The 26,434-nt window shown below is 41.6% G+C and overlaps 2 protein-coding genes across 2 annotated transcripts in view; one reads left to right on the forward strand and one right to left on the reverse strand.

Moving 5' to 3' along the window:
• The first annotated feature begins 2,518 nt into the window (after nt 1–2,518).
• RPL30 (ribosomal protein L30) lies at nt 2,519–5,948 on the forward strand. The gene is made up of 5 exons (XM_082674554.1): nt 2,519–2,603; nt 2,710–2,761; nt 3,022–3,167; nt 4,972–5,102; nt 5,842–5,948. Exons 2-5 carry the CDS (start codon nt 2,741–2,743, stop codon nt 5,889–5,891), a joined length of 348 nt encoding a protein of 115 aa, XP_082530680.1. The 5' UTR covers nt 2,519–2,603; nt 2,710–2,740; the 3' UTR covers nt 5,892–5,948.
• A 14,152-nt stretch (nt 5,949–20,100) lies between these two features.
• Nucleotides 20,101–26,434, reverse strand: part of MATN2 (matrilin 2) — a 155,753-nt gene continuing 149,419 nt past the window's right edge. The window contains exons 15-19 of the mRNA XM_082674458.1: nt 24,433–24,585; nt 23,312–23,383; nt 22,894–22,971; nt 22,423–22,521; nt 20,101–20,657 (exon numbers count right to left, since the gene is read on the reverse strand). Of these exons, the coding sequence (XP_082530584.1) occupies nt 20,602–20,657; nt 22,423–22,521; nt 22,894–22,971; nt 23,312–23,383; nt 24,433–24,585 (458 nt within the window). The 3' untranslated portion in view covers nt 20,101–20,601. The remainder of the gene's footprint in view (nt 20,658–22,422; nt 22,522–22,893; nt 22,972–23,311; nt 23,384–24,432; nt 24,586–26,434) is intronic.

Consider the following 26,434-nt stretch of genomic DNA (forward strand, 5'->3'; position numbering starts at 1 on the left):
TTCATTCATTTACATATTGTGGCTGCTCTTGTGCTACATCAGCAGAGTTAAGTAGTTGCCAAAGAGACCATATGGCCCAAAAGCCTAAAATCTTTACTATTTGGCTCTCTACAGAAAACGCTTGCCAACTCCTGCTCTAATAAATACAAGTGTGGAAATATTTACAAAATCTTCACGAGCCAAAGGATTTGACTGTCGTTCTTGCGTGGCAAGTGTTTCTTCCCCTAGCGTTTGGGGTTTGCAATGTGGTGAACCACAACTTAAGCTGTGGATGGGTGGCTGCAGTGGGGAGTTAGGGAGATAGGAGTGGGGCTGAGGAAGAGAACTAACATCCACTGCACACTTATTATGTACACGGCCCTGTTCTAGGTGCTTCATACACCGTTATGTTTACTGTGATCCTCATAACAATGCCATGAGGTAGACATTATTATTCCAGTTTTTTGATGAGGAAGCTGAAGCTTAGAGAGGTTAGACAATTTGACCAAAGTCCTGCAGGTATTAAATAGAAAAACCAAGAACCTAAATATATCTCCAAAAAGATATGGCAAAAATCAGTTAAGATACCCTAGGAAGAATTCTCAAACATTTTGTGGTCATGGTTCATATATATGAATGTATGGATGAATGAGTACTTTGGGCTTCCCGGGCTTCCAGTACACAACCATGGTAAGATCCCTGTGAGAAAGCACCTAAGGCCTTTCTTTAAAATATAGTGAGGACGGGGCTTCCCTGGTGGCGCAGTGGTTGAGAGTCCGCCTGCCGATGCAGGGCACACGGGTTCGTGCCCTGCTCTGGGAAGATCCCACATGCTGCGGAGCGGCTGGGCCCGTGAGCCATGGCCGCTGAGCCTGCGCGTCTGGAGCCTGTGCTCCGCAACGGGAGAGGCCACAACAGTGAGAGGCCCGCGTACCAAAAAAAAAAAAAATATATATATATATATATATATATATATAGAGAGAGAGAGAGAGAGAGAGAGAGAGAGAGAGAGAGAGAGGACATTAAGAAAACAAAACAAAAAATATATATAGTGAGGACATATATTAAGGACCAGAAATTTGGTATTATAAAGTGAAAAGCACCGAGGAAAGTCACCTCAAGTGCTTTAATCATATACTTTCTAAAATGCGGGTAATATTTGGCCTGATTACTTTGAGGGAAAGTAGATATTAAAAAGCATTCAAAGTATAGAGCTCATTATAAAAGTGTAAGGCATCATTAGTTTGTGTCTCTGTCTAAGCATGCATGCCTCAGAACCAACTAGGCTATTTCATTCCTCTCGACTTCTCAAATTTATATATGAGAATCGTGGAGGCTGCTCATTAACCTCAAGATTCCCAGGCCCTACATCCAAAGATTTCTTCCACAGACCTGGGTGGGGCCCAGGACTCAGAATTCCAGGTGATTCTGAATCAGGTGATCTGGGAGCCATACTTTGAAAAATACTGCTTTAAGATATAATTGACGTTTCACAAGCTCTATTGAAAACAACCACTTTTTTTATTAAAAAGGAGCTCTTTACGTAACAATGCGTGCTGTAAAATAATACAATGTAAAATAATTCAAGCAGTACTGAAACATACAAAGTAAAAGTAAATGTTCTCTCCTCACCACCTACTCTTATCTCTCATCCAAGTTACATTCCGATGATTAGTTTTCCAGACTTGAATTGTCTATGCATATACCAACATATATACTGGTTAAGAATGATGAACATTTGATGTTTCTATTTTTGTTTTGCTATTAAAAATTAATGCTGAACTAAATATCCTTATTCTCATGTCTTTGGGCATGAGAATGTAGGATAGATTCCTAGAAGTTGACACACGATGACAGCTTACCTATTGGTCAGATTTTACCTTTTTTTGCGTGTGTGTGTGTGGTGGTGACTTTCTGTGCCTAATATTTTGAATGGTTCGTTACTGATATCTGTCCAACGTTCACAACAAAAAGATTTTTAATTAGACCTGTTATCACCCCCAGTGAAAATTCGGCTTACAAGTTCCCACTAACAGGCCACAAAAGAGGTGAGTTTAGGGGAGCCAGAGGGGGGCGCCACCGTTCTCTGACAACTTGTACAGGCAACTTGGGTGAGTGCAGGGGAGTGCACGGAGCTTCTTCAGCCCCGGCGCAACCGACGGCAGAGGGTAGACCCGGGAGCTGCGGCACACCCCGGTCCTCCCCGAGTCTCCTCAAGAGCCCCGACTTGGGGCAGAGATGCACTCAGCGGCGCTACGACCGAGGTCCAGCCGCCGCCGCCGCCGCCGCTGCCTCTTCTCACCGCCCCTCCCGCCTCACTCTCAGTCGGTTTCTCCAACTCGCGTCCGGTTCTACGTTCCTCAGTCCTCAGCTATGAGCAGCGGAACAACACAGACGGCGAGGTTTACGGCCCGCAGCCGGCAGGCGAACAGCACCAGCCAGCTGCCTAACCAATTCCAAGCCCCTAGAGATACCCACATCAGCCCTTCTCTTCTTGCCCCGCCCCTTCCGCTTGTGATTTGCTTCAGCTTCCGGTCACGGGGTCTCAGCCCTGAAGTGAAGAGCGTGGCATTGTGGGATTTCCTTCCTTTCTCGCTCTCCGGCCATCTTGGCGGCTGCAGTGGGTGAGTAGGCTGTTCCGTACCGAGGTTTAGGCCTCGCGGGGAGTCCAGGGTGTTGCCGTTTGGAGCTTCGCATCCTAAACTTCCTGTCTTGTCCTCTGTGTTCTAGGCTGGGGGCGTCTCGCGCCTAAGGCAGGAAGATGGTGGCCGCAAAGAAGACGGTGAGTGTAGCAGGCCAGGGCCGGAAGCCTGTTCACATGGAGAGATGAGTCTCGGCCGGGGCGGGCGGGTCCGAGCACAATGGGCGCACAGCGTCTCCGCTGGCTTTGTAGGGGTCCAAAATAAATCCGAAGGACTCTCCCAGGGATTTGGGACCCTCTGCGGAGGTTTTGTTAAGGGGTTCAGCTTCCAGGAAGCTGGATCCAGTTTTAAGTGGTTACAAACAAGGCCTTCAAGTCCGTGTTACATGTTTGCTTTGTAGAAAAAGTCACTGGAGTCGATCAACTCCAGGCTCCAACTGGTTATGAAAAGTGGAAAGTACGTGCTGGGGTACAAGCAGACTCTGAAAATGATCCGACACGGCAAAGCGAAACTGGTCATCCTCGCCAACAACTGCCCAGCCTTGAGGTAATTGAAAGAACCTGAGTATGTTTGTCGCCCACTGCAAATTGGTTGTGAGCGAGTATCCGGGAATGTGAACTTGCAATCTGGGTAGCATAAACTGGGTATCATGTAAAATTTTGTATTACAGAGGGACACCTGGAGAATAATTTAACGGTTGTTGATTTTGGGCTCTTGATTTTTCTCTCCCTCATCATATTCTCTCCTCGTATGAGGTTCTCTTTGGGAGAAATGCGTGGCAGAAGGGGTAAAAACCAGAGAACGTCCAAGTTTGAGGGCAGCGCAGAAACATAATTTGTTTGTCCATGTGTCCTGCCTTTTGGGTCGTTTTTTTTTTTTAACTTTAAGATGCTTTAAAAGAGGTTCATTTTATGAACTTGTAGAAAAGCTAAGATCAGAGAAGTTCAGGCTGGCCTGTGGAGCTGCAGGTTCCCAGTTCACCCAGTTTTTGCTTGCCTCACTGTTTTGAAACTGAATTTAGTGGGTATTTTAAATAAGTTAAAGAAACTTGGACCATGCAGAATATAAGCCGTGTTTTCAGTCCCTTTCCCTTGTTGATTTTCTGTGGTAATACATAACCTCACAGCATTTTATATAGTGTCTGTAGGTAATTGGCAAAGCCTGGAGAGATCTCTTTTTCCATCCCATCCCCTCCCAAACCTTTGGTCTTATTCCAAACCTTTCATGCTTACCTTCTATAGCAGTGCTTTTCAAACATGAATATGCACACAGTCACGAATGATCTGGTTTAAATGCAATTTCTGATTTAATGTATCTGGATTGGGGCCTGAGATAATGCATTTTTAACAAGCACCTTTTGGCACTACTTGTCTGCGGCTGCACACTTTGAGTGAGTAGTGGCAACAATGTATTAGGACTCCCTTCAAATTCGTAAAACCATTCACGTCTGCCTACTTAGTGGACACAAAACTGCTAACTCTGGGTAAGTGCAAGCATATGGCATCCCTGGTTTTATTGCACTTCACTTTATTGTGCATCGTAGATACTGTGGGGTGGCTTTTTTTGTTTTTTTTTACGCATTGAAGGTTTGTGGCAACCCTGCATTGAATAAGTCTGTAAGTTCCAGTTTTTCAACAGCATTTGCTCACTTCATGTCTATGTCACATTTTGGTAATTCTCGAGATATTTCAGACTTTTTCTCTATTGTTATGGTGATCACTGATCTTTGATGTTACTACTGCGACTCTCAGAAGGTTCGGGTGATAGGCAGCTTTTTAATTTATTTATTTTTGCAATAAAGTATTTTTTAACTAATGTATGTACGTTGGCTTTTTTAGACATAATGTTGTTGCACACTTAATAGGCTGTAATATAGAGTAAACACAACTTCTGTATGCACTGGGAAACTAAAAAATTCCTGGGACTAGCTTTATTGCAATATTTGATTTATTGCAGTGGTCTGGAATGAATATGCAGTATCTGAGGTATACCTGTAATATCACTCTCCATCTAGGTTTCAGAGCGCCAGAGGGTGATAGAAACGGCTTAGAAGTTGTCATGGGAATTTTATAATGTAAAGTGTCTGGCGATAGTAAATGCTAAGTAAATGATAATTTTATTTTGTACTCTACTCTTTTCCACAAGCACAGGTATTTACTGGTTGTCCCATCCCTTGTAAGGGATCCAAGGAAGGATGATTTGTATTGAATAATGGATATGGTAATGTTTTTAAAAGTAATAACTGGCTTACTGTTTGAAGACCTTACCAACATTAGAACTGATGAGAGAAGTAACATTTAATCTGTGTTACTTGGTATGATATTTATCTACCTTGTTTTGGTTCCCAAAGGAAATCTGAAATAGAGTATTATGCCATGTTGGCCAAAACTGGTGTCCATCACTACAGTGGCAATAATATTGAATTGGGCACAGCGTGTGGAAAATACTACAGAGTATGCACACTTGCTATCATTGATCCAGGTATGCTTTTTAAATCATAAAGTAATTCTTTTCCTTTATGATGTAATACAAGTATTTCTTGCTATACAAATGTCTTTAGTTTCTAAGTTCAGATGTTGAGGATTTGGATACAGCAAGGGATATCCTGTAATTTTATTTTACAGAGAATTGATAATGAAGGTCAGTACAGAATTACCTTTTTATAAATGAAATTCTCTTTATTTTGAGATCATGAGTTTCATTTCATGCAGCACCTAAGAAATGATGACTTCAGGGCCTTGGTAAAAGGTGAAATTATAAAGGGACAGAATAATCAGGTGAAACGGTAGAAAAAAGGAACGTTTACTGGCTGTCTGAGAACAGATGGATAAAATTAAGTTGAGAAAAAGAAGGGCCTACAAAAACATGTCATGTTTTGAACTTAGGAATTTTTAATTAATTCATAAAATACTGCGAATATTCTCGCTGTTCTGATGTTGTAATAATCAGGGCAGGCTAAACATTCGCTATATTAAGACCATGCATGTGTCCCCGGACCTAGTTCTTTTCCTAGGTCTGGTTTTATAAATGCTGGTGATAAACTAAGTCTGATTTACATGATGAATCTTATGTGGGAAATGTCTGTGACTCTAGGTATCCTATCAACCTTGAGAAATGGTAGCACAGCTAGTGTAATAACTTTTGAAGATAACAATTGCTAATTTGATGATTACCTGTTGACATTAAATGAATTGTAAAATTATTGTGTTTTATTTTCTAGGTGATTCTGATATCATTAGAAGCATGCCAGAACAGACTGGTGAAAAGTAAATCATGCACAATTTTTCTTTAATAAAACTGGCCAGAGCTTGTTTTAAAAATACTGTATTCATTTCAGTCATTTTTTAAAATTTCTTTTTGTTTCAGTGTACCTTCCTGAAGCTAGGATTAGAGGGCATGGGGCAGCTAGATATATTGGTAAGACTTCCCAGACATTGCTGTTTCTTTCCCTGTTTTTGTAAAGGGAGCGCACTGAGTTCCTTTCCTGTACTAGATTTTTAAGAGACTTATTAATTTTCATCATTTTCAGTCTCAGGTTATTGTTATTTTATATTTGAGTATGTCAGAGGCAGCAAGGTTCCATACCCAGAATCTAACCAGAATTGCAATTTACAGTCCAGCTTAAATCCACCAAATCTGAGTAGCAAAGAGGATTAAGTGAAGTATGTTCCTTCCACCCCAAAATTTTCACAGGCTGAGAGAAGTTCTGTTTAATGAAGCAAGGTCTTACCGAAGGATGTGCAGTGGTTAGGGTAGAAGAAGTGTACTTGGACAACTTAAGAATATTCCTAGATCTTCAATAGTGTTAATTCCACAGTTTTGCAAAGTGTTTTATATAATTATAGTCCTAAAAGATATACTGTGAGGTAGGTTTGGTGTTCAGATTTTGGGGAAACTGCATACTACATCTCCCAAGTATGTCCTATGTAAACCTTTTCCCACATTTAATAATATCCTTTGGAACATTCAAAGGAGTTAACTTGGGGGAAGAATGTTGACTTAGATTTATAGAGCTGAATATTGCTGGTAGGGTATACCCTGCACAATTTGTGTTGGGTTCTAAGGTTCCAGAAGTGTCAGAAATGTCTTTTGGTCTTCAGAATCAATCAACTTGGGTAGGCAGTTTTTGGTGGTAGACGAATGAGCCATAGGAGATGTGGATGCCTTCAGTACACTACCCAGGAAATATTTACTGAACTTGGAGTCAGAAGGCTACCTCTTAATAGTTATGTAACAGCCATGGGTGGGTCAAATTCCTACTTTCACAGGTGAGGGAATTGGTTTCTTTCAAGCTAGATGTTGCATGATTTTAGGTTATATCTGAAGTTAATCTAAGGTTGTGGGTATAATTTGGAGAGTGGCCATCAACTAGAGTTTTCTTACCAGTTCATTTACTCAAATTTTCTCGATTAGGGAGTACTACTGACATTTTTCGATGGGACGGTTCTTTGTTGTGGAGGATTGTGGATACTGCTTGATGTTTCTCATTCCTGGTTTTCCTTCCATGTTATTGTAACAACACCCCCAAGCGTCACCATGTTTTCACAGCATCTCGTGGTTAAGAGCCACAGTTATAAAATCTTTATCTCTGATAAGAATTCCTTGGTCAGACTACTGCTGATTTCTAATGCTGTTAGTCTGTTTCCATGGTCATTGAAATGTTTGTCTTTTGGTTAAGGAAGTTTGTGTGGTTATTACTTACTTGATCAATTTCTTCTTTCAAATTGACCTTTCATGCTATTTTGTTTTGTTTTGTTTTTTTTTTTTGGCTGCGTTGGGTCTTCATTGCTGTGCACGGGCTTTCTCCGGTGCGGTGGGTGGGGGCTACTCTTCATTGCAGTGTGCGGGCTTCTCATTGTGGTGGCTTCTCGTTGCAGAACATGGGCTCTAGGCGCGGGCTTTAGTAGTTGTGGCTCACAGGCTCTAGAACGCAGGCTCAGTAATTGTGGTGCACGGGCTTAGTTACTCTGGCATGTGGGATCTTCCCAGACCAGGGCTCAAACCTGTGACCCCTGTATTGGCAGGCGGATTCTTAACCATTGCGCCACCAGGGAAGTCCCTTTGGGTTATTTTTGGATTATTTTCCCCCTCAAGGTTGACTAGTTCCAATTTCTTAAGGTTTGGATGGTACCCGAAGAATACAATATTGTGACTACCGGTGTACCATTTCTTTGTAAAGGTTCTGTTGCATGACTTCGGCTGTAGGCATTTTGGAATTATGATTTTTGGAAAAATAATTTATAATTTCTAGGACCTTCTAGGTAGTGTTAATATGCTGTAAGACCATTTGGATTTTACCTTGATATGTGGCTTTTATGCAGTCATCGTTTCAGCAGAAAGTTTAAAGTTCAGAGGAAAGGAGTCTAGAACTAGTAGATGGGAAACATACCTCATTCATTCTGGCCTAGGGCAACTGTGATGAAGTGCCATTAAAGTGCTGCCAGACTTGGAGAAAATAAGGTCTAAGGTGGCATTTTAAAATATATTTTTCAGATTATAATGAAAGTACAGTAAGTCTCCTGCATATGAACGAGTTCTGAGAACGTGTTCCTAAGTCCTATTTATTTGTAAGTCCAACAAAGTTAGCCTAGGTACCCAACACAATCGGCTATATAGTACTGTACTGTAATAGGTTTATAATACTTTTCACACAAATAATAAAAAAAAAACATTTTTAATCTTACAGTACAGTACCTTGGAAAGTACAATAGTACAGTACAACTGCTGGCATACAGGGCAGGTTCGCATCTTCGAAAGTTCACAACTTGAAGGTTCGTATGTAGGGGACTTAACAGTAATGTGTTTGGCTGGGAAGCTCTAATATGCAAGGATTGCAGGAAATTCCAGTCAATTGGACTTAATCCATACTTAATGCTGAGCTACCTGTTTTTAGGCCTAGAAATAGGAAGGTCCCAAAGAAGAGTCTGGATATTGTGGAGTATGTTAATTGCAATCGATATGATATGGAAGCAGGAGCAAAAGGTATATAGAGAAGAAAGAAAACTTTAGGCTGGTAGCAAATGCCGTTAGTTGGGCCTTCTAGACGATGATCATCTAGTTCATAGAAAACAGTTCTCTTTGATTTCTTGCAGCTCTTCCAGCTACTCCTTAGACTTGCACTCTCTCTGCTTTCAGTGGCATCTTGTTTCTTTCCCTCTTCCCTCATTGATAGTAGGTCTTGAACATCTTGTACATTTACCATTTATTATATTTACTACCTCCTACCTATTTGCTTCAAAAGATAATGTAGGGGCTTCCCTGGTGGCGCAGTGGTTGAGAGTCCTCCTGCCGATGCAGGGCATACAGGTTCGTGCCCCGGTCCAGGAAGATCTTACATGCCGCCGAGCGGCTGGGCCTGTGAGCCGTGGCCGCTGAGCCTGCACGTCCGGAGCCTGTGCTCCGCAACGGTAGTGGCTACAACAGTGAGAGGCCCACGTTCCACCAAAAAAAAAAGATAATGTAGGAGTGGGAGTCTGCCAAAGTACTCTCCTCAGGTAAGATAAGCAAAGAATCCATTTAACATACAGTTAAAAGTATCATCCTTGTGTGCAGTACTCTTGGCTACTGAAGAGTAAAAACATAGTATCTAACGTAACATGTAAGTACTGTACGTGTTAACCCATTCAATCCTTATGACAATCCAATGAGGTAGTACTTTTTTATTGAACTATAGTTGATTTACAATATTGTGTTAATTTCTACTGTATAGTAGAGTGATTCATTTAAACATATACATCTTTTTTATATTCTATTACAGTTTATCAGGATATTGAATATAGTTCCCTGTGCTATACAGTAGGTCCTTGTTTATCCACCCTATATATAATAGTTTGCATCTGCTAACCTCAACCTCTCACTCCATCCCTCCCTGACCCCACCCTCCCTTGGCAACCACAAGTCTGTTCTCTGTGAGTCTGTTTCTGTTTCATAGATAAGTTCATTTGTGTCACAGATAAGATTCCACATTTAAATGATAACATATGGTATTTGTCTTTCTGACTTCACTTAGTATGATAATTTCTAGGTCCACCCATGTTGCTGCAAATGGCATTTCATTCTTTTTTACGGCTGAGTAGTATTCTATTGTATATATGTACCACATCTTTATCCATTCATCTGTTGATGGACACTTAGGTTGTTTCCATGTCTTGGCTATTGTAAATAGTGCTGCTATGAACATAGGAGTACATGTATCTCTTTGAATTATTATTTTGGCTGCGATGGGTCGTTGCACGCAGGCTTTCTCTAGTTGTGGCAAGCAGGGCCTACTCTGCATTGTGGTGCGTGGGCTTCTCATTGCAGTGGCTTCTCTTGTGGAGCACAGGCTCTAGGTGCACAGGTTTCAGTAGTTGTGGCTCATGGGCTCTGGAGCACAGGCTCAGTAGTTGTGGCGCACAGACATAGTTGCTCTGTGGCATGTGGGATCTTCCCAGGCCAGGGCTCAAACCTGTGTCCCCTGCATTGGCAGGCAGACTCTTAACCACTGTGCCACCAGGGAAGTCCTGAATTATAGTTTTGTTTGAATATATGCCCAGGAGTGGGATTGTTGGGTCATATGGCAACTTTTTTTTAGTTTTTTCGGGAACATCCATACTGATCTCCCTAGTGGCTACACCAATTTACATTCCCACCAACAGTGTAGGAGGGTTCCCTTTTCTCCACACTCTCTCCAGCATTTGTTATTGTTATTTGTAGACTTTTAATTGTGGCCATTCTGACCGTTGTGAGGTGGTAGATACTTCACTGTAGTTTTCATTTGCATGTTTATAACAATCAGCAGTGTTGAGCATCTCTTCATGTACCTGTTGGCCGTCTGTATGTCTTCCTTGGAGAAATGTCTATTTTGGTTTTCTGCCCATTTTTTGATTGGGTTTTTTTGATATTGAGTTGTATGAGCTGTTTGTATATTTTGGAAATTAAGCCCTTGTCAATCATATCATTTGCAAATATTTTCCCCCAGTTCATGGATTGTCTTTTTTTTTTTTTTTTTGTGCTACGCGGGCCTCTCACTGTTGTGGCCTCTCCCGTTGCGGAGCACAGGCTCCGGACGCGCAGGCTTAGCAGCCATGGCTCACGGGCCCAGCCGCTCTGTGGCATGTGGGATCCTCCTGGACCGGGGCACGAACCCGTGTCCCCTGCATTGGCAGGTGGACTCTCAACCACTGTGCCACCAGGGAAGCCCTGTCTTTTTGTTTTGTTTATGGTTTCCTTTGTGCAAAAGCTTATAAGTTTGATTAGTTCTCATTTATTTTTGCTTTTATTTCTATTGCCTTGGGAAACTGACCATTGGTACAGCTTATGTCAGAGAATATTTTGCCTAAGTTCTCTTCTAGAAGTTTTATGGTGTCGTGTCTTATATTTAAGTCTTTAAGCCATTTTGAGTTTATTGTAGTGTATGGTGTGAGGGTGTGTTCTAACTTCATTGATTTACATGTGGCTGTCCAACATTCCCAGCACCACTTGCTGAAGAAATTCTTTTCCCCATTGTATATTCTTGCCTCTTTTGTTGAAGATTAATTGACCATAGGTTTGTGGGTTTATTTCTGGGCTCTCTGTGCTGTTCCATTGATCCATATGTCTGTTTTTGTGCCAATACCATGCTGTTTTGATTACCGTAGCTTTGTAGTATTGTCTGAAGTCTGGGAGGGTTATGCCTCCTGCTTTGTTCTTTTTCCTTAGGATTGCTTTGGCAATTCTGGGTCTTTTGTGGTTCCATATAAATTTTAGGATTACTTGTTCTAGTTCTGTGAAAAATGTCATGGCTAATTTGATAGGGATCACATTAAATCTGTAGATTGCTTTGGGTAGTATGGCCATTTTAACAACATTAATTCTTCCAATCCAAGAACATGGGATATCTTTCCATTTCTTTGAATCATCTTCAGTTTCTTTTATTAATGTTTTATAGTTCTCGGCATGTAAGTCTTTCCACCTCCTCGGTTAGGTTTATTCCTGAGTATTTTATTTTTTTGGATGTGATTTTAGGAGGAACTGGTTTTTTACTTTCCCTTTCTGATTTTTCATTGTTAGTGTAAAGAAATGCAACCAATTTCTGTATGTTTGCTGTATCCTGCTACTTTGCTGAATTCGTTTATCAGTTCTAGTAGTTTTGTGTAGAGTTTTTAGGGTTTTCTATATATGGTATCATGTCATCTGCATATAGTGGCAATTTTACCTATTCCCTTCCAATTTGAATACCTTTACTTACTTTGTTTGATTGCTGTGGCTAGGACTTCCTATACTGTGTTGGACAGAAGTGGTGAGAATGGGCATCCTTGTCATGTTCTACATTTTAGCAGGAAGGCTTTACCTTGTCATCATTGAATATATTATATTGGCTATGAGTTTGTCATAAATAGCTCATTATGTTGTGACATATTCCCTCTATATCTCTTGGTAAGAGTTTTTATCATGAATGGATGTTGAATTTTATCAAATGGTTTTTCTGTATCTGTTGAGATGATCATGTGTTTTTTGTCTTCTTTCATTGATGTGGTGTATCACATTGATTTGTGTATATTGAACCATCCATGTGACCCTGAGATGAATCCAACTTGGTTCTTGTTTATGTGGTGTCGGATTCAGTTTGCTAATGTTTTGTTGAGAATATTTACATCTATATTCATCAAAGATACTGGCCTGTAATTTTCTTTTTTGGTAGTGTCTTTGTCTGATTTTGGTGTCAGGGTTATGGTGGGTTCATAGAATGTCTTTGGGAGTGTTCCCTCCTGTTCAGTCTTTTGGAAGAAGAGTTCAAGAAGGATTGGTATAAGTTCCTCGTGTGTTTGGTGGAATTCACCTGTGAAGCTATCTGGTCCTGGACTTTTGTCTGTAGGCAATTTTTTTTTTTTTTAACAGGTTCTATTTCATGTCTAGTGATCAGTCTGTTCAATTTCTTTTTTTAATTTTTATTTCTTTTATTTTTTTTTTGCGGTACACGGACCTCTCACTGTTGTGGCCTCTCCCGTCGTGGAGCACAGGCTCCGGACGTGCAGGCCCAGCGGCCATGGCCCACGGGCCCAGCCGCTCCGCGGCATGTGGGGTCCTCCCGGCCCGGGGCACGAACCCATGTCCCCTGCATTGGCAGGCGGACTCTCAACCACTGTGCCACCAGGGAAGCCCCAAATTTCTTTTTTTTTTAATTCCATTGCTGTGTGCAGGCTTTCTGTAGTTGCAGTGAGCGATGGCTACTCTTCGTTGTGGTGCGTGGGCTTCTCATTGCAGTGTCTTCTCGTTGTAGAGCACAGGCTCTAGGTGCGTGGGATTCAGTAGCTGTGGCTCATGGGCTCCAGAGTGCAGGCTCATTAGTTGTGGCACGGGCTTAGTTGCTCTGCGGCATGTGGGATCTTCCTGGACCAGGGCTTCGAACCCGTGTCCTCCACATTAGCAGGCAGATTCTTAACCACTGCGCCACCAGGGAAGTCCCAATTTATTTATTCTCGATTCAGTTATGGTGGGCTGTATGTTTCCAGAAACTTGTTTGTTTCTTCCAGGTTGTCATATTTGTTGGCATATAATTCTTCATAGTATTCTCTCAGAGTGTTTTGTATTTCGGCCGTATCGGTTGCTATTTCTCTTTTTTCGTTGCTTATTATGTTTATTTGGGTCCTTTTTCTTCTTGGTGAGCTTGGCCAGAGGTTTGTCAGTTTTTGTTTACCCTTTTAAAAAACTAGCTCTTGTTTTTATTTTTTTTTCTATTTTAAAAACATCCTTTATTTATCACCTCTATGATCTTTATTATTTCCTTCCTTCTGTCATCTTTAGGTTTTGTTTGGTCTTTTTCTAATTCTTTTAGGTGGTAGGTTAGGTTGTTTGAGATTTTTCTTGTTTTTTAAGGAAGGCCTATATCACTGTGAACTTCCCTCTAAGAACTGCTTTTGCTGCATTCCATACATTTTGTATGGTTGTGCTTTCATTGTCATTTGTCTCAAATTTTTTTTATTTATTAATTTATTTATGTCTGTGTTGGGTCTTTGTTGCTGTGCGGGCTCTCTCTCTAGTTGCGGCGAGTGGGGGCTACTCTTAATTGCGTTGCGCGGGCTCCACTGCGGCGGCCCCTCCCATTGCAGAGCACGGGCTGTAGGTGCGCGGGCTCAGCAGTTGTGCCTCGCGGGTTCTAGAGTGCAGGCTCAGTAGTTGTGGCGCACAGGCTTAGTTGCTCTGCGGCATGTGGGATCTTCCCGGATCAGGGCTCGAACCTGTGTCCCCTGCATTGGCAGGCGCACTCTTAACCACTGCGCCACCAGGGAAGTCCTGTCTCAAATTTTTAATTTCCTATTTGATTTCATCGTTGACCCATAGGTTTTTTAGTAGCGTGTTTAGTCTCCATGTAATAATTTTTTTCTCATTTCTATTTCTGTGGTTGATTTCCAGTTTCATGCCCTTGTGGTCAGAAAAGATACTCAATTTCTATAATCTTAAATTTGTTGAGGCTCATTTTGTGCCCTAATATGTGGTCAATCCTAGAGAATGTTCCAAGTGTCTTGAAAATAATGTGTATTCTGGTTTTCTTGGATATAATGTCCTGAAAGTATCAATTAAGTCTAAATGTTCTATTGTATCATTTAGGATCTCTGTTGACTTATTGATTTTCTGTTTAGAAGATCTGTCCATTGATGTGATTGGGTGCTAAAAGTCTCCTACTATTATTGTATTCCTTTCAGTTTCTCCCTTTATGTCTGTTAGTATTTGTTTTATGTATTTGGGTGCTCCTATGTTGGGTGCATATATGTTGACAAGTGTAATAACCTCTTCTTGTGTTGATTCTTTTATCATTATATGGTGTCTTTCTCTATGGTCTTTGTTTCAAAGTCTATTTTGTCTAATATGAGCATTGTGACCCCCTCTTTCTAGTCATTTCCATTTGAGTGAAATATATTTTTGCATCCCCTCACTTTTCAGTCTGTGTCCTGAATTGGGTCTCTTGTAGGCAGCATATTGTAGCCTCTTTTTTTTTTATCCAGTCTGCCACTCTGTGTCTTTTGATTGGAGCATTTAGTCCATTGACATTTAAGGTAATTATCGATAGGTATGTATTTATGGCCATTTTAAACCCTGTTTCCCAGTTGATTCTCTATTTCTTTTTTGTTTTTCCTTTTGTGGTTTGATGAGTTCATTTTATATTGTGCTTTTGTTCTCTTTTTAAAAAAAATTATTTTCAGCTGCGTTGGGTCTTCGTTGCTGCGCACTAGCTTTCTCTAGTGGCAGCAAGCGGGGACTACTCTTTGTTGCGGGGCATGGGCTTCTCATTGTGGTGGCTTCTGTTGCGGAGCACGGGCTCTAGGAGCGTGGGCTTCAGTAGTTGTGGCACGTGGGCTCAATAGTTGTGACTTGCGGGCTCTAGAGCACAGGCTCAGTAGTTGTGGCGCACGGGCTTAGTTGCTCCGCGGCATGTGGGATTTTCCCAGACCAGGGCTTGAACCTGTGTCCTCTGCGTTGGCAGGCGGATTCTTGACCACTGCACCACCAGGGAAGCCCTGTTCTCTTTTTGGTTTTTGTGAATCTCTTATATGTTTTTGATTTGTGGTTACCCTGTTTTTCAAGTATGTTAACCCCTTCCTTTACGTGCTTTAGACAATATTCATATATGCTCAGACACTTTCTAAAAAAACCCTACATTTTCTTACTCTCCTCCACATTTCATGATTTTGAGGTCTTCTTTTACATCTTCATGTTTATCCTTTTGCTGTTCATTGTGGTTATTACTGCTTTGACAAAAATTTTTTTTTCTTTTAATCTGTATACTGGCTTATTTTCTCTTTCCTATAGCTTCTTGCTTCTTTTCTATTTAGAGAAGACCTTACAGTATTTCTTTTAGGATAGTATTTTTTTTTTTTTTGAGCATTTAAAAAAATATTTATTCAGCTGCACCAGGTCTTGGTTGCAGCATGAAAACTCTTCATTGCGGCATGTGGGATCTAGTTCCCTGACCAAAGGATCCAGCGCGGCCCCCTGCATTGGGAGCGAGTAGTCTTAGCCACTGGACCACCAGGGAAGTCCCTGGGATAGGTTTAGTATTGCTGTATTCTTTTAGTTTTTGCCTGTCAGAGAAATTCTTTCTCTCTCCTATTCTAAATGATAATCTTGCTGAGTAGAGTATCCTAGGTTGCATATGTTTCCCTTTCAGGACTTAACTGACTATATCTTGCCACTCCCTTCAGGTCTGTAAGGTTTCTCTAGAGAAATCAGCAAGAGGATTCCCTTGTAATTAACTCTTTGTTTTTCTCTTGCTGCCTTTAGAATCCTCTTTTTATCTTTAACTTTTGCCAGTTGAATTATAATATGTCTTGCTGTAGGTCTGTTTGGGTTCATCTTGTTTGGGACCCTCTGTACCTGGATATCCGTTTCCTTTCTAGGTTTGGGAGGTTTTTAGCCGTAAGTTCTTCAAATACGTTTTCGATCCCCTTTTCTCTTTCTTCTCCTTTTGGAATTCCTATTATGCATAGATTGGCACGCTTTATATTATCCCATAGGTCTCTTATATCGCTTTCTTTTTTTTTTTTCATTTGGCTTTCTGACTGCTGTTCTGATTGGGTGATTTCTATTCTATCTTGGTTCTTCTGCACTATTCAATCTGCTGTTCACTGCCTTTAGCTCTCATCTCTGCAGATGAGTTTTCTAATTTTTCTTGGCTCCTCTTTAGAGTTTCTAGTTCCTTTTTACAGTAATCTGTATCTCTATTGATAGCCTTTCTTAATTCCTTCAGTATTTTCATTATCTATTTTTTTGAACTTGGTGTCTATCAGACTGAAGAGATCTGTTTGTTCTTTCAAAGGGGAGTTCTCTTGATATTTTAACTGGGGGTCATTCCTCTGCTTCATTTTACTTGTATTTCTCTTACTCTGAGTTTAGGAGAAACAGTTATCTATTGTGATCTTGGAGGGCTATGTAGGAGCATCCCTGTGTAGCCTGCGTGGGTTTAATATTTTTGGTGCGAGGGCTGTGTTTAGTATGGATGCCTGCCACCTCTTTCCTCAGTGTGTCCTTATCTCCTTGATAAGGGGGTGTGACTGGTGGTGTGACCAGCGCCTGCACCGGATGTTAAGTGGGGCCTTCTTTTTGCTCTTTGGTTGTTATAACCCTGTCAGGCACAGTATCTGCTCCCTAGTTGTTGGAGTAGAAGCCCCCAGATCCGTTTCTGAGTTGCGCTTCTGAGCTGCGGTGCGAGGTAGGTGGGATTGAAGTGCTCCCACTGGGAGGAGAGCCACTGAGTATTCCTCCGCCAGAGCTGTCTGCCTGGGAGTGCGCTCTATTGTTAACCTGTCATCCTTTTGTGCGGGCTCACAGAGTACACTGTTGGCACTGCCATCTGTCCTGCCTCAACCGTAGGAGTGCTGGCAATTGGCTCTGGTACCCCTGAGGTGGTGTTTTCACAAGGCCACCAGCGCAGATCCACTGAAGTCAGGTCCCAGGACTGCAGTAGTCTCGCACCTGGACCCTCTGTGGAAGCTATGGAGGCAGCCCAGACCTGTCCCAGCCATGGGGACACCCGTTTATCAGTCCACGTCCCGTAGTGCTGAGTTTACAAAGCTGGAGGTGGAGGTGTAAACCCGCGTCTCACAGCCCTGAGGAGAGGTTTAGCCCTGCTTCCTAAGTTGCACAGCCTCCAGCACCTGATCCCGGAGGCCGCTGGGGCAGTGGCTGGTACACAGAGGAAAGAGGCTGCCACACTGGGCCCTGCCCCCTCCTTCGTGCGCTGCTTAACAGTGGCGCTTTGCTTCTATGGTGGGCCTGGGCTTCTGTGTACACCTCTGCTTGCGGCCGTACCGCGCTCCAGCCCCTTTGGGCTGTCTCCACACGGCCAACCCCAATCCTCTCCCCAGGTCTGTCCTCTAAACCCAAGTTTCAGCACCCAGCCCCCACGTGTACCCACGGGCGCGGGCGTCTCAACGCTGGGGAGCACGGAGAGGTGGCACGTGGTTGTGCTCCCATCTGAGCCGCTGATTCCTCTTCACAGCTCCTTCCCAGGGGCGCAGGTCCCATCCCGCTTCCCCCACCCCTGCCTCATCCTACACAGGTTCACGGGGAGATCTTTCTTGTCCTTTCAGGTGTTTAAGGTCTTCTGCTAGTGCTCAGTAGGTATTCTGTGAGAATACATACGTAGATGTATTTTTGGTGTATTTGTGGAGGTGAGTTCCATGTCCTTATACTCCGCCGTCTTGATTAGAGCCCTGAGATAGTACTGTTTGACAGATGAGGAAATCAAGGCTTGGAAAGGTCACACAAATAATGAAACTGGAAAGCAAAACTTTTATACCTGAGATGTACACAGAGCAAAACAAGGAAAATGGAGAACTATTTCAAATTTTAGACAATATTCAAGTTAAATATTTTAGATTAATATGTACATTTGATGGACTGGTTGGAGGTTTTGTCTCCCACGAAGGCATTTTCCTTCCCAAGTTGGAGAAAGTTGAAACATGTATTTAATAGCTAAAGTGTGTGGGAGTGGTGGCTGTGTGTTTGTGTGCACACAGTCTAGAGCCACTAGAGGGAGCCAGGACTCAACAGAAGACAGATTTGCGCCAGCTGGAAAATGCCTAAACTCTGACTACATCTCAAAAGGTAATGCCAACCCAAATCAGCACTTCTAATGAAAACCTGTTTTCAGGATCATTGGGAGGACTCAAATATGAATATAAACTGAAGGTTTAATACTTCGAATCACAACTCTTATGCTTGGAAAGAATTAGATGATTTCCAGATAGGATTGTAGCCCAGGAGATGTTCTTCCTAGTTTAGCACACTGCCCTTTGGGAGGAAATTTTGATGGGAACACTTGTCTTGAAGTATTTAAACATAAGCCTATTCAAGGTGTTTTGTTTGTAAAAGCATCATTTGGCCTCAAAAATACAGTAGGTTCCATAGGATGGATGTCATTGGGGGTGGGGGGGGGGTCTTCATTTCTTAAAGAAGCTGCCACTTGTATTTTCTTGATCCTATAAGTGCCTTGAACTGATAGATTTGAAGTCTCCTTCGACTCTATCCCAATCCCCACTTCCTTGTTTTCCCAGGGACAACACCACTCTTGTGTGTATCCTTCTGGAACATATTTGTACTTAAATGTACATATTTATGTATCTTTGAACAACTAGCAGTGTAGTTTGTTTTTTTTTTCATTTACCGAAATGGTATGCTAAACACAGTTTGCCATTGACTTTTTAAATTCATCTTTGTTTTTGAGTTTTACCATGTATACATGTAGACAATATGTTTCTTCTAATTTTTTATTTTTTCGTTTGTTTTTGGCTGCGTTGGGTCTTTGTTGCTGCGTGCGGGCTTTCTCTAGTCGAGGCAAGCGGGGGCTACTCTTCATTGCTGTGCGCAGCCTTCTCGTCGTGGCTTCTCTTATTGCAGAGCACGGGCTCTAGGCATGCGGGCTTCAGTGGTGTGGCTCACGGGCTCTAGAGTGCAGGTTCAGTAGTTGTGGCGCACGGGCTTAGTTGCTCCACAGCATGTCCCGGACCAGGGCTCGAACCTGTGTCCCCTGCATTGGCAGGCAGATTCTTAACCACTGTGCCACCAGGGAAGCCCAATACATTTCTTTTAAATATTGCATAGTATTTCTGAGGTATGCCACAATTTATCAGTTCCCTCTCTGAAGATGATTTAGGTTATTTGTAATTTGTTAACTTTTATCAACTCGAGTAACATTCTTTTTCTTTTCGGACAAGAAAGTAGGATTTATTGGTGGGCATGAGTAAGGAGGGGACAGCGCCAAGGCTCTCATGCGTGCAGGGCCTGCCATTTGTCCAGAGAGCCACGATTAGGGATGTATTTGACCCCACAGGCCCCGGGATGAGCCAATTTTCTGCCACCATGTTTTCAAATTCATCTGCATTAAACTTAGTAAATCCCCACTTCTTGGAGATATAGATCTTCTGGCGGCCAGGGAACTTGAACTTGGCCTTGCGGAGTGTCTCAATCACATGTTCCTCGTTCTGCAGCTTGGTGCTGATGGACATTATGATTTGGCCAATGTGGACCCTGGGCACTGTGCCCTGGCGCTTTCCAAAGGTACCGTGCATACCTGTCTGGAGCCTAGATTGGGGACAGCATGCCAGTCATTAATTTACACTGGAAAGGGCTGTCTCCAACGTCCGTTAGGGCAACCTGTATAGGCAACAGGCTGCATACACTACCGAGGAGGCTAAAATCATCTAGTTAGATACCTGTAACTGCAGTAGCTAGAGTACAGGGTAGGGCTGCATTTTCAGTTTTACTAGGTGTTGATAGATTATACTCCAGAGGCTGCCCATTTGTGTTCTCACCAGCAGTGTACAAGAGCCCCCGTATTTTCACATCTTTACCAATGCTATAGTCAGACATGCTAACTTTTGCCAAGCTGATTGTTTTAACCTGCGTTTTCCTGATTCTCAGTGAGACTCAACATTTTTTTCATATGTGTTTCAGCAATTTCTCATGTATACATACTTTGCATTTAAAGTTAAACTTAGAATTTTACACAGTACCATTCTCTGAAGTGAATTTTAATATTGTATTAAAAAATGTAACTTGTTACACGATACATATGTTCTATGACTTTATGTATACATCCATATACATATATCAAGGTAAAGTCCAATACAAAAAAAAAAAATAGTTTTCCCATGGCCAGTGTTCTATGGAAGTAAGCCTGTGCAAACTTTATTTTGGAGTCAAATAAGATTGCAACACTAAGGCAGAACAAGGCAAAAGCAAATGTGTCCACAGTATATTACAGAATATCTTGCATAGCTTATTTGTTCTCACTTGATAAACTCATTTTAGGATTCTGAAAGATTTTTTTTCTCAATGAATTTATACAAGTTAATGTGTACTTTTTGCCTTTGCTCTATAGCAAACCAGCTTTCTCAGTACTAGTTATGTTTTAGTTTACAACCTTACAGAATTAATGATAGCTTGAGCTTTTGGGGCTCTGAACTGTTTCACTGTAATCCTTGATACAATGACGTACAAATACATATAGCATTTTGAATCTTCATCTGTATCTCAGGCGATTTTCCAGGGCTTCCATTCTCTGTGTCATTTCTTCTAGTAAATCTCAAATTAAGGAAGAGGAATCTGAATGGCCTATATTTATTTACATTCAAATCAACCTGATTTATCTACATAAGAATTTGTGTCCTGAAAAATCTAAGGCTTTTGGTTTTTTTTTTTCCCCATTTCTGTTAAGTATTTTAAAATTCTGACTTATAAGTTTATAGTAACTCATTAGCACGTGCTATCAAGACTATAAATCTGTATGGGGTTAAATACTCTTTTCTTTTTTTTAACTTTAAAGCCAGATATTTCAGATTTTTCTTATTAAAAATTTTAATTCTACTCACACCCCTGTTGCTTATAAATTAATTTGCCATAGCACACCTCTTGAAGCCAAACTGATAATGTTGGGAATGAGGTGAAGAGAAGAAAACAAAAGGATTAGGCCTTGGAAAGTAAGATATGACATTAGAAGAGATGAAGAAAGATGGGGAGTTTTCACCAATGATGATAGGACCAAAGTGTAGCAGCCTTGAAGACTTCTGACCTATGCTCTTTTATTTTTTTTATAATTTTTTAGATTTTTTTTCTTTTTTTGGATGTGGACCATTTTTAAAATCTTTATTGAATTTGTTACAATATTGCTTCTGTTTTATGTTTTGGGTTTTTGGCAGCGAGGCATGTGGGATCCTAGCTCCCTGATCAGGGATTGAACCCGCACCCCTGCATTGGAAGGCAAAGTCTTAACCACTGGACTGCCAGGGAAGTCCCAACCTATTCTCTTTTCTATATAACTGCCTTATTCTCTTGTGAGGTAAACTCTCAGAGGTGGGCTGGGAAAAGGCAGAGCAGAGGAGCATTACAATAAACATTTGTCTTCCTTCCTGAAGCTTCTTAATACCCTCCACCTGCTCCCTCAATGGCAGAATGAGAGCCTGGATTCATCACCTGTATTAAACACTGTCAGATTATTTTACTTTACTTTATGGAGCATATTTCCAGTTTTCAGAGAGGGAATGGCTGTATGCTGTTCTTTATTTTATAAACCCATTTGCACAGAAATAATTCAGAATTAAACCATTTCCCTTTAGACTAGTTGATGCATGTTGAGCTAGATATCAGGCAGCTTACTATAATTTTAAGTTCAGAGCAGTTGGCAGGGTGTGTTCAGTGTATAAAAGCACTGAGTCCTCATTTCTCCATTATCCCAAAGCATCCCTTTTATTTGTAATGTTTTAATGAATCATTGGATCCTGCTGTTCCCTTGGTAGAATGTTTCATCTTAGAGTGCTGATAAAAAAGATCTCTGCTGCCAAACAAAAAAACCCCCACCCCAGTCCTCTAAACCTACACACTGACCAGATGTGGCCGCAGTGTGGCTTGGGGCCAAAGGAAGGGTTTGGAGTTTAGGTAAAAGACTTTGAAACCTCTTCATTCTACATAAGTCTTTGCCTATACGCACTGTATCTTTAATGCACTTCAGATCTCGTATATAGCTTTCATTTCCTCCCAGCAGAGAAGGAGTTAAATAAGTCTTTTTTCTTTACCTTGCATACTGACTGGCAGACTGGCCTTACTGCTAAACCTCCTAGAACCAACCGCAGATAGCAGCTAAGTGCTTGACCTGTGCCAGAAGCTTGGCTTGCCCTTGGCTCTCAAGCACCTATCAGTCTGCTTAAGAAAAAGCCTTTCTTGGAGTTCACTGTTCTTGACTTTGTGGAAATGACTTCATTTGATATATACCCATATATAGTATTTTTTGAAGTTGTGGTAATATTCTTTGCATTCCATACAGAAGCATAACATTAGAAAAGGATATAGCGCTGCGTTAATTTTCTTACTTCTTCATTTGCAAGGTTCTGGAACATTATAAGGTTTTCACATTTGCATTGATTGTGTTTTTCTGCCAAAGGACTTCCTAAGAAAGCAGATGGAAAGTGTTCAACTCCATAACCCACCAAACTTCCCAGACGCATAACAGTAGGACTGAATCAGCATATGAAGGAAACCATAATGAAAGAAATGTTCAGCTTTTTCCATGCAGCCACATCCAGTAAATACCAGGAAAGGGCTGTATGTGCTTCCAGTGCTGGAAGGGGCTTTTACTGTGGACTGCGGGAGGACTACTCCACTTTCTTTTAGTTTATTCTTTTAGTTCTCATTTTCCTTAAGTTCTTCTCTTTCCCCCACTCCTACTTCCTCCTTTCCTGTCCTCCCTTAAGCTGAGTTTGTTGGCAAATTGAGAGGCTGATAGCAAATTACCCTATAGTAATATTTTACTTGGAATTACCTGAGGATTTTGTCGAATGGAAAAGTTTTTGTGTAGACCGTGCAAGATTGTTTTCTTCAAACAGATATCTGTGTTGCACTGCAAAATTAGAACAGGAAAGTATGTCTCGGATATTTATGGTGACTGGCTCAGATTCTGTAAAGAGAAAGAAAACTGAAGTCAAACCTGTTTAACATGGCTGTGGTTATAATATAGCCATCAGCTGTCAGAGTAAGGTACTTGGTATTCCTAGAATGGGGTACATAGCTTTATTTTGGGACATACTATGGCAGAAAGACTGTCAGCAGAGAGGCTATTACCAACTATGGCTAAAAAAGTGTAAATGTTTCCTGTGTGATGGAACAACTTTTGTCTGTGGGGAAACCACGGTGTAAGTATCAACCAAAGATTCTAAAAATACGGCTTTTAAAAAATGTACCTGTTGGCTGGCGCGCCCTCTTTGGCAGTTCCCCTGCTGGGGAATCCCGTCTTCCACCAGAGTCTTCCAGAGCTGAGAGGTAAAAGATGACCAAAAGAGTGACAGTTGTCCACATGGGCGCATGTGTTCTTTAGGAAACTGGTCCCAGACCAACTCCTTACCTACCTGCCACCACCCAGGATGTTCTGGTTTGATTTGGTAACACCACCGATTCACAAAAGCACTTGGTTCCCCCGATAATCTAAGACCTTTCTAGGGCAGTTCTCTCTAGTAAGAGAAGCCTGGATCCCTTAAATGCATCTTAAGAATATCCCCAAAAATGTTATGTCTAGAAGGCAGGGTGGGAAAAAAAATTAAGTTTGTCCAAGGGTTAAGTTGCAGTGGCAGCAGCTCCATTTGAGGTGTTTCAGCTTAAATGAAAGAGCTTAGAGGCAAAACATTATCAAGTTGCATTAGAAATCTGAAAGGCCTTCCCTTCCTGGCCTCTTTCATCCCAGTGCTCTTTCCTGTGGAGGAATAAGACACATCACTTTGACTGGGATTTTACTGGCGACTGAAGCTGGGACAGAAGTAAAAGGAAAAATGGGCAGAACTGCTATATGCAAGGACACCCACACAGTAGTGAACTGGAGAAAAGCACGAGGGGCTCCTATACATAAGAAATTCTAAATTCTAAAGGGCAGTTTAATGTTCTGTAAACAGAAGTAGTCCATGCAAGAGGGCATTCTTTACATTTTCATCAGTGAGCTTGGAAGGACTACCATCCCTTTCCACTCTAGTTACAGGTATATCCCAAAATGTGCATCAGCTTTCCTGATTCATATAATGGTTTTTTCTAGTTACGTGTTCATCTCCATAGGGTTTTTGTGAGGATTAAGCATTTTGCCATGTGTCAGAACACTCATCACACTGCTCAGTACAGAGCAAGTGCTCAAGCAACGTTAGCTATTATTTTGTCTTCTCTCTCCCCTATTCCACTTTGTGCTTAGTGTTTCTGGGCATCACTGGCCCTGCCTACAAGGGAGGCACTTTTTTGAGCACTTTGAAGGAGTGGGTTGAGAATTTCTCATTCACATGTTGCTCTGTTTGCTAAGGTCTCTCCTAGACGTAAGCTATACTACCTTCACATATGCCTTTCCGTAGTTTATCACTTATCTCGCCCATCGTGCTGAAGTCTTCGGCATAGAAGAGATGCTCTTCTGTGGGCTCAGAGGCAATCTCTTGTAGTTCTTCCTCAATGGCTTTCCCTACCCCAACAGCATACATGGTTACACCTAAGGAACAGAGCAAGTTAAGAACAGGGTAGTTACACAGACATGGAAAACAGACTTATGGTTACCAAAGAGGAAAGGGGCGGGGAGGGATAAAATAGGAGCTTGGGATTAACAGATACACAACTATATATAAAATAGACAACAGGGTCCTACTGTACAGCACAGGGAACTATATTCAATACCTTATGATAACCTATAATGGAAAAGAATCTGAAAAAGAATAATATATCTGTGTGATTATATATATGTGATATATATATAATCTGAATCACTTTGCTGTATACCTGAAACTAACACAACATTGTAAACCGACTTTACTTAAATTAAAAAAAAAGAACACAGTAGTTAGAGTTGTATTCCCAGGATCTGGAAGTTGTGTGTACTGCACCCACAGCCAGCTGGATATTAATAAGTGGTGTGATTTGAGGGGTCCATGTCAACCTCCCTTTACTTTTGCATCATTTTTATTTTGGCCTTGTGAGCAAAAGACAGGGATCCAAGCGAGAGGAAGGTGAGGCATGAAGGAGGTTGGGGAGCTAGACCACCAACCTGTTGCTCAGCTCTGGACAAGGTCATTAACAAATCTTCAACTTTTCCCTGAATTAGCCTTGTGGTAAAGTAGAAAAGAGCACTACCTTATGGCTTACTAAATGAGAATCTCTTCTGGGAGAATTCTAAGAAACAGGTCAGTTTATGACCTTGTAACCTAGGTTCTACTTCTCAGAGGTACAGATAGGAACTTTAAGTGACCTGTGGCCAAGTGAAGCTGTATTCTGCCCACCCATCTTGGGAGGACAAAGCCTTGTGAGGAGGTGCTAAGCTGAAAAGGAGAATCTGCAGACCAATGGAAATCCCGTAAGTCAGAAAAAAGAACAAACCCAAGTATCAACCTTAGATTTCAAGAGGCATATGAGATTGTTCCAAAAGCTTTTCTAAACAAAATGAATCATTAGACTCCCTTCCCCAATATCCTCTTCAACTGAAAGTAAAACATAATAAGAACCTAAGTTCTGCTTGATTTTCAACATTTTTCAGCAGGTATCTTATTCTGGCTAATTCATTAGACTAGATTTTTTTTAAAAAAACAGACATAAAAATGGCTCTTTAAAAGCCAAAGGGCAAGAGTTGGCCTCGTTCTAAAGTCTGTGTCAGGTCAACAGCCAAGTTCAGCATATTTGTCTGAGAGCCCAGTGACTTTATGCACAGCTTCCTAAAAAGGATAACTACTATTTTAAGATTGTGTTAGCTATACGTAGGAGTAATTAAATTCGTTAGAGGATGTCACTTCAGATAAATCTTGTTGATTCAAGAACCAAGTAAACATGTTTCTTCCACCACCTGTCTTTGGAGGATTCGTGGAAATTTGGGTAAGAGTAAGGTAGATTGGCTTCAATGAGACAAATAAAAGGGTTGACAACTGATTTTGGAGACAGGGTGCTTTCCCCTATACATTTTAAGAATGCAGATTAGAGGGGCCTGTGGGTTTGACATAGGCTCAGGTAAGCTAGTCTAGAAGCAGGGGAACTGCGTGTGAGCAGCCAGTTTTAAAATCCACCCAGATGATTCAGGCAGGACACTTTGTGGCTCCTACTCTATTGGGTTCAGAAAAAAAGAGTGACGTAAGCAATATCAATAAAACGGCCTCCTCTGTGAAGAGAGTGACTGAATGTTGAGGTGAACCAGCCTTTCTGTGAGCAGGAACGGAGTTCACCAGTGCTATTGCCAGCACTTTCACCCTTTGTTCACTCACTCAGCAAGGACTGGTCACACATGTACTGTGTTCCATGCCTGATGGAGGCACTGAGTCCATAAAGTCTTGAATGGAGCCCTGGTTGGTACATATCCTTTC

The sequence above is a fragment of the Grampus griseus genome (assembly GCF_964374135.1).
Source record: "Grampus griseus genome assembly, chromosome: 17".
Lineage (NCBI taxonomy): Eukaryota > Metazoa > Chordata > Mammalia > Artiodactyla > Delphinidae > Grampus > Grampus griseus.

Coding starts and splice junctions, on each gene's coding strand:
- RPL30 (XM_082674554.1), top strand. CDS start 2,741: ATGGTGGCCGCAAAGAAGACG. Junction 2,762..3,021: donor TGGTGGCCGCAAAGAAGACG/GTGAGTGTAGCA, acceptor TTTGCTTTGTAG/AAAAAGTCACTGGAGTCGAT. Junction 5,103..5,841: donor ACTTGCTATCATTGATCCAG/GTATGCTTTTTA, acceptor TTTATTTTCTAG/GTGATTCTGATATCATTAGA.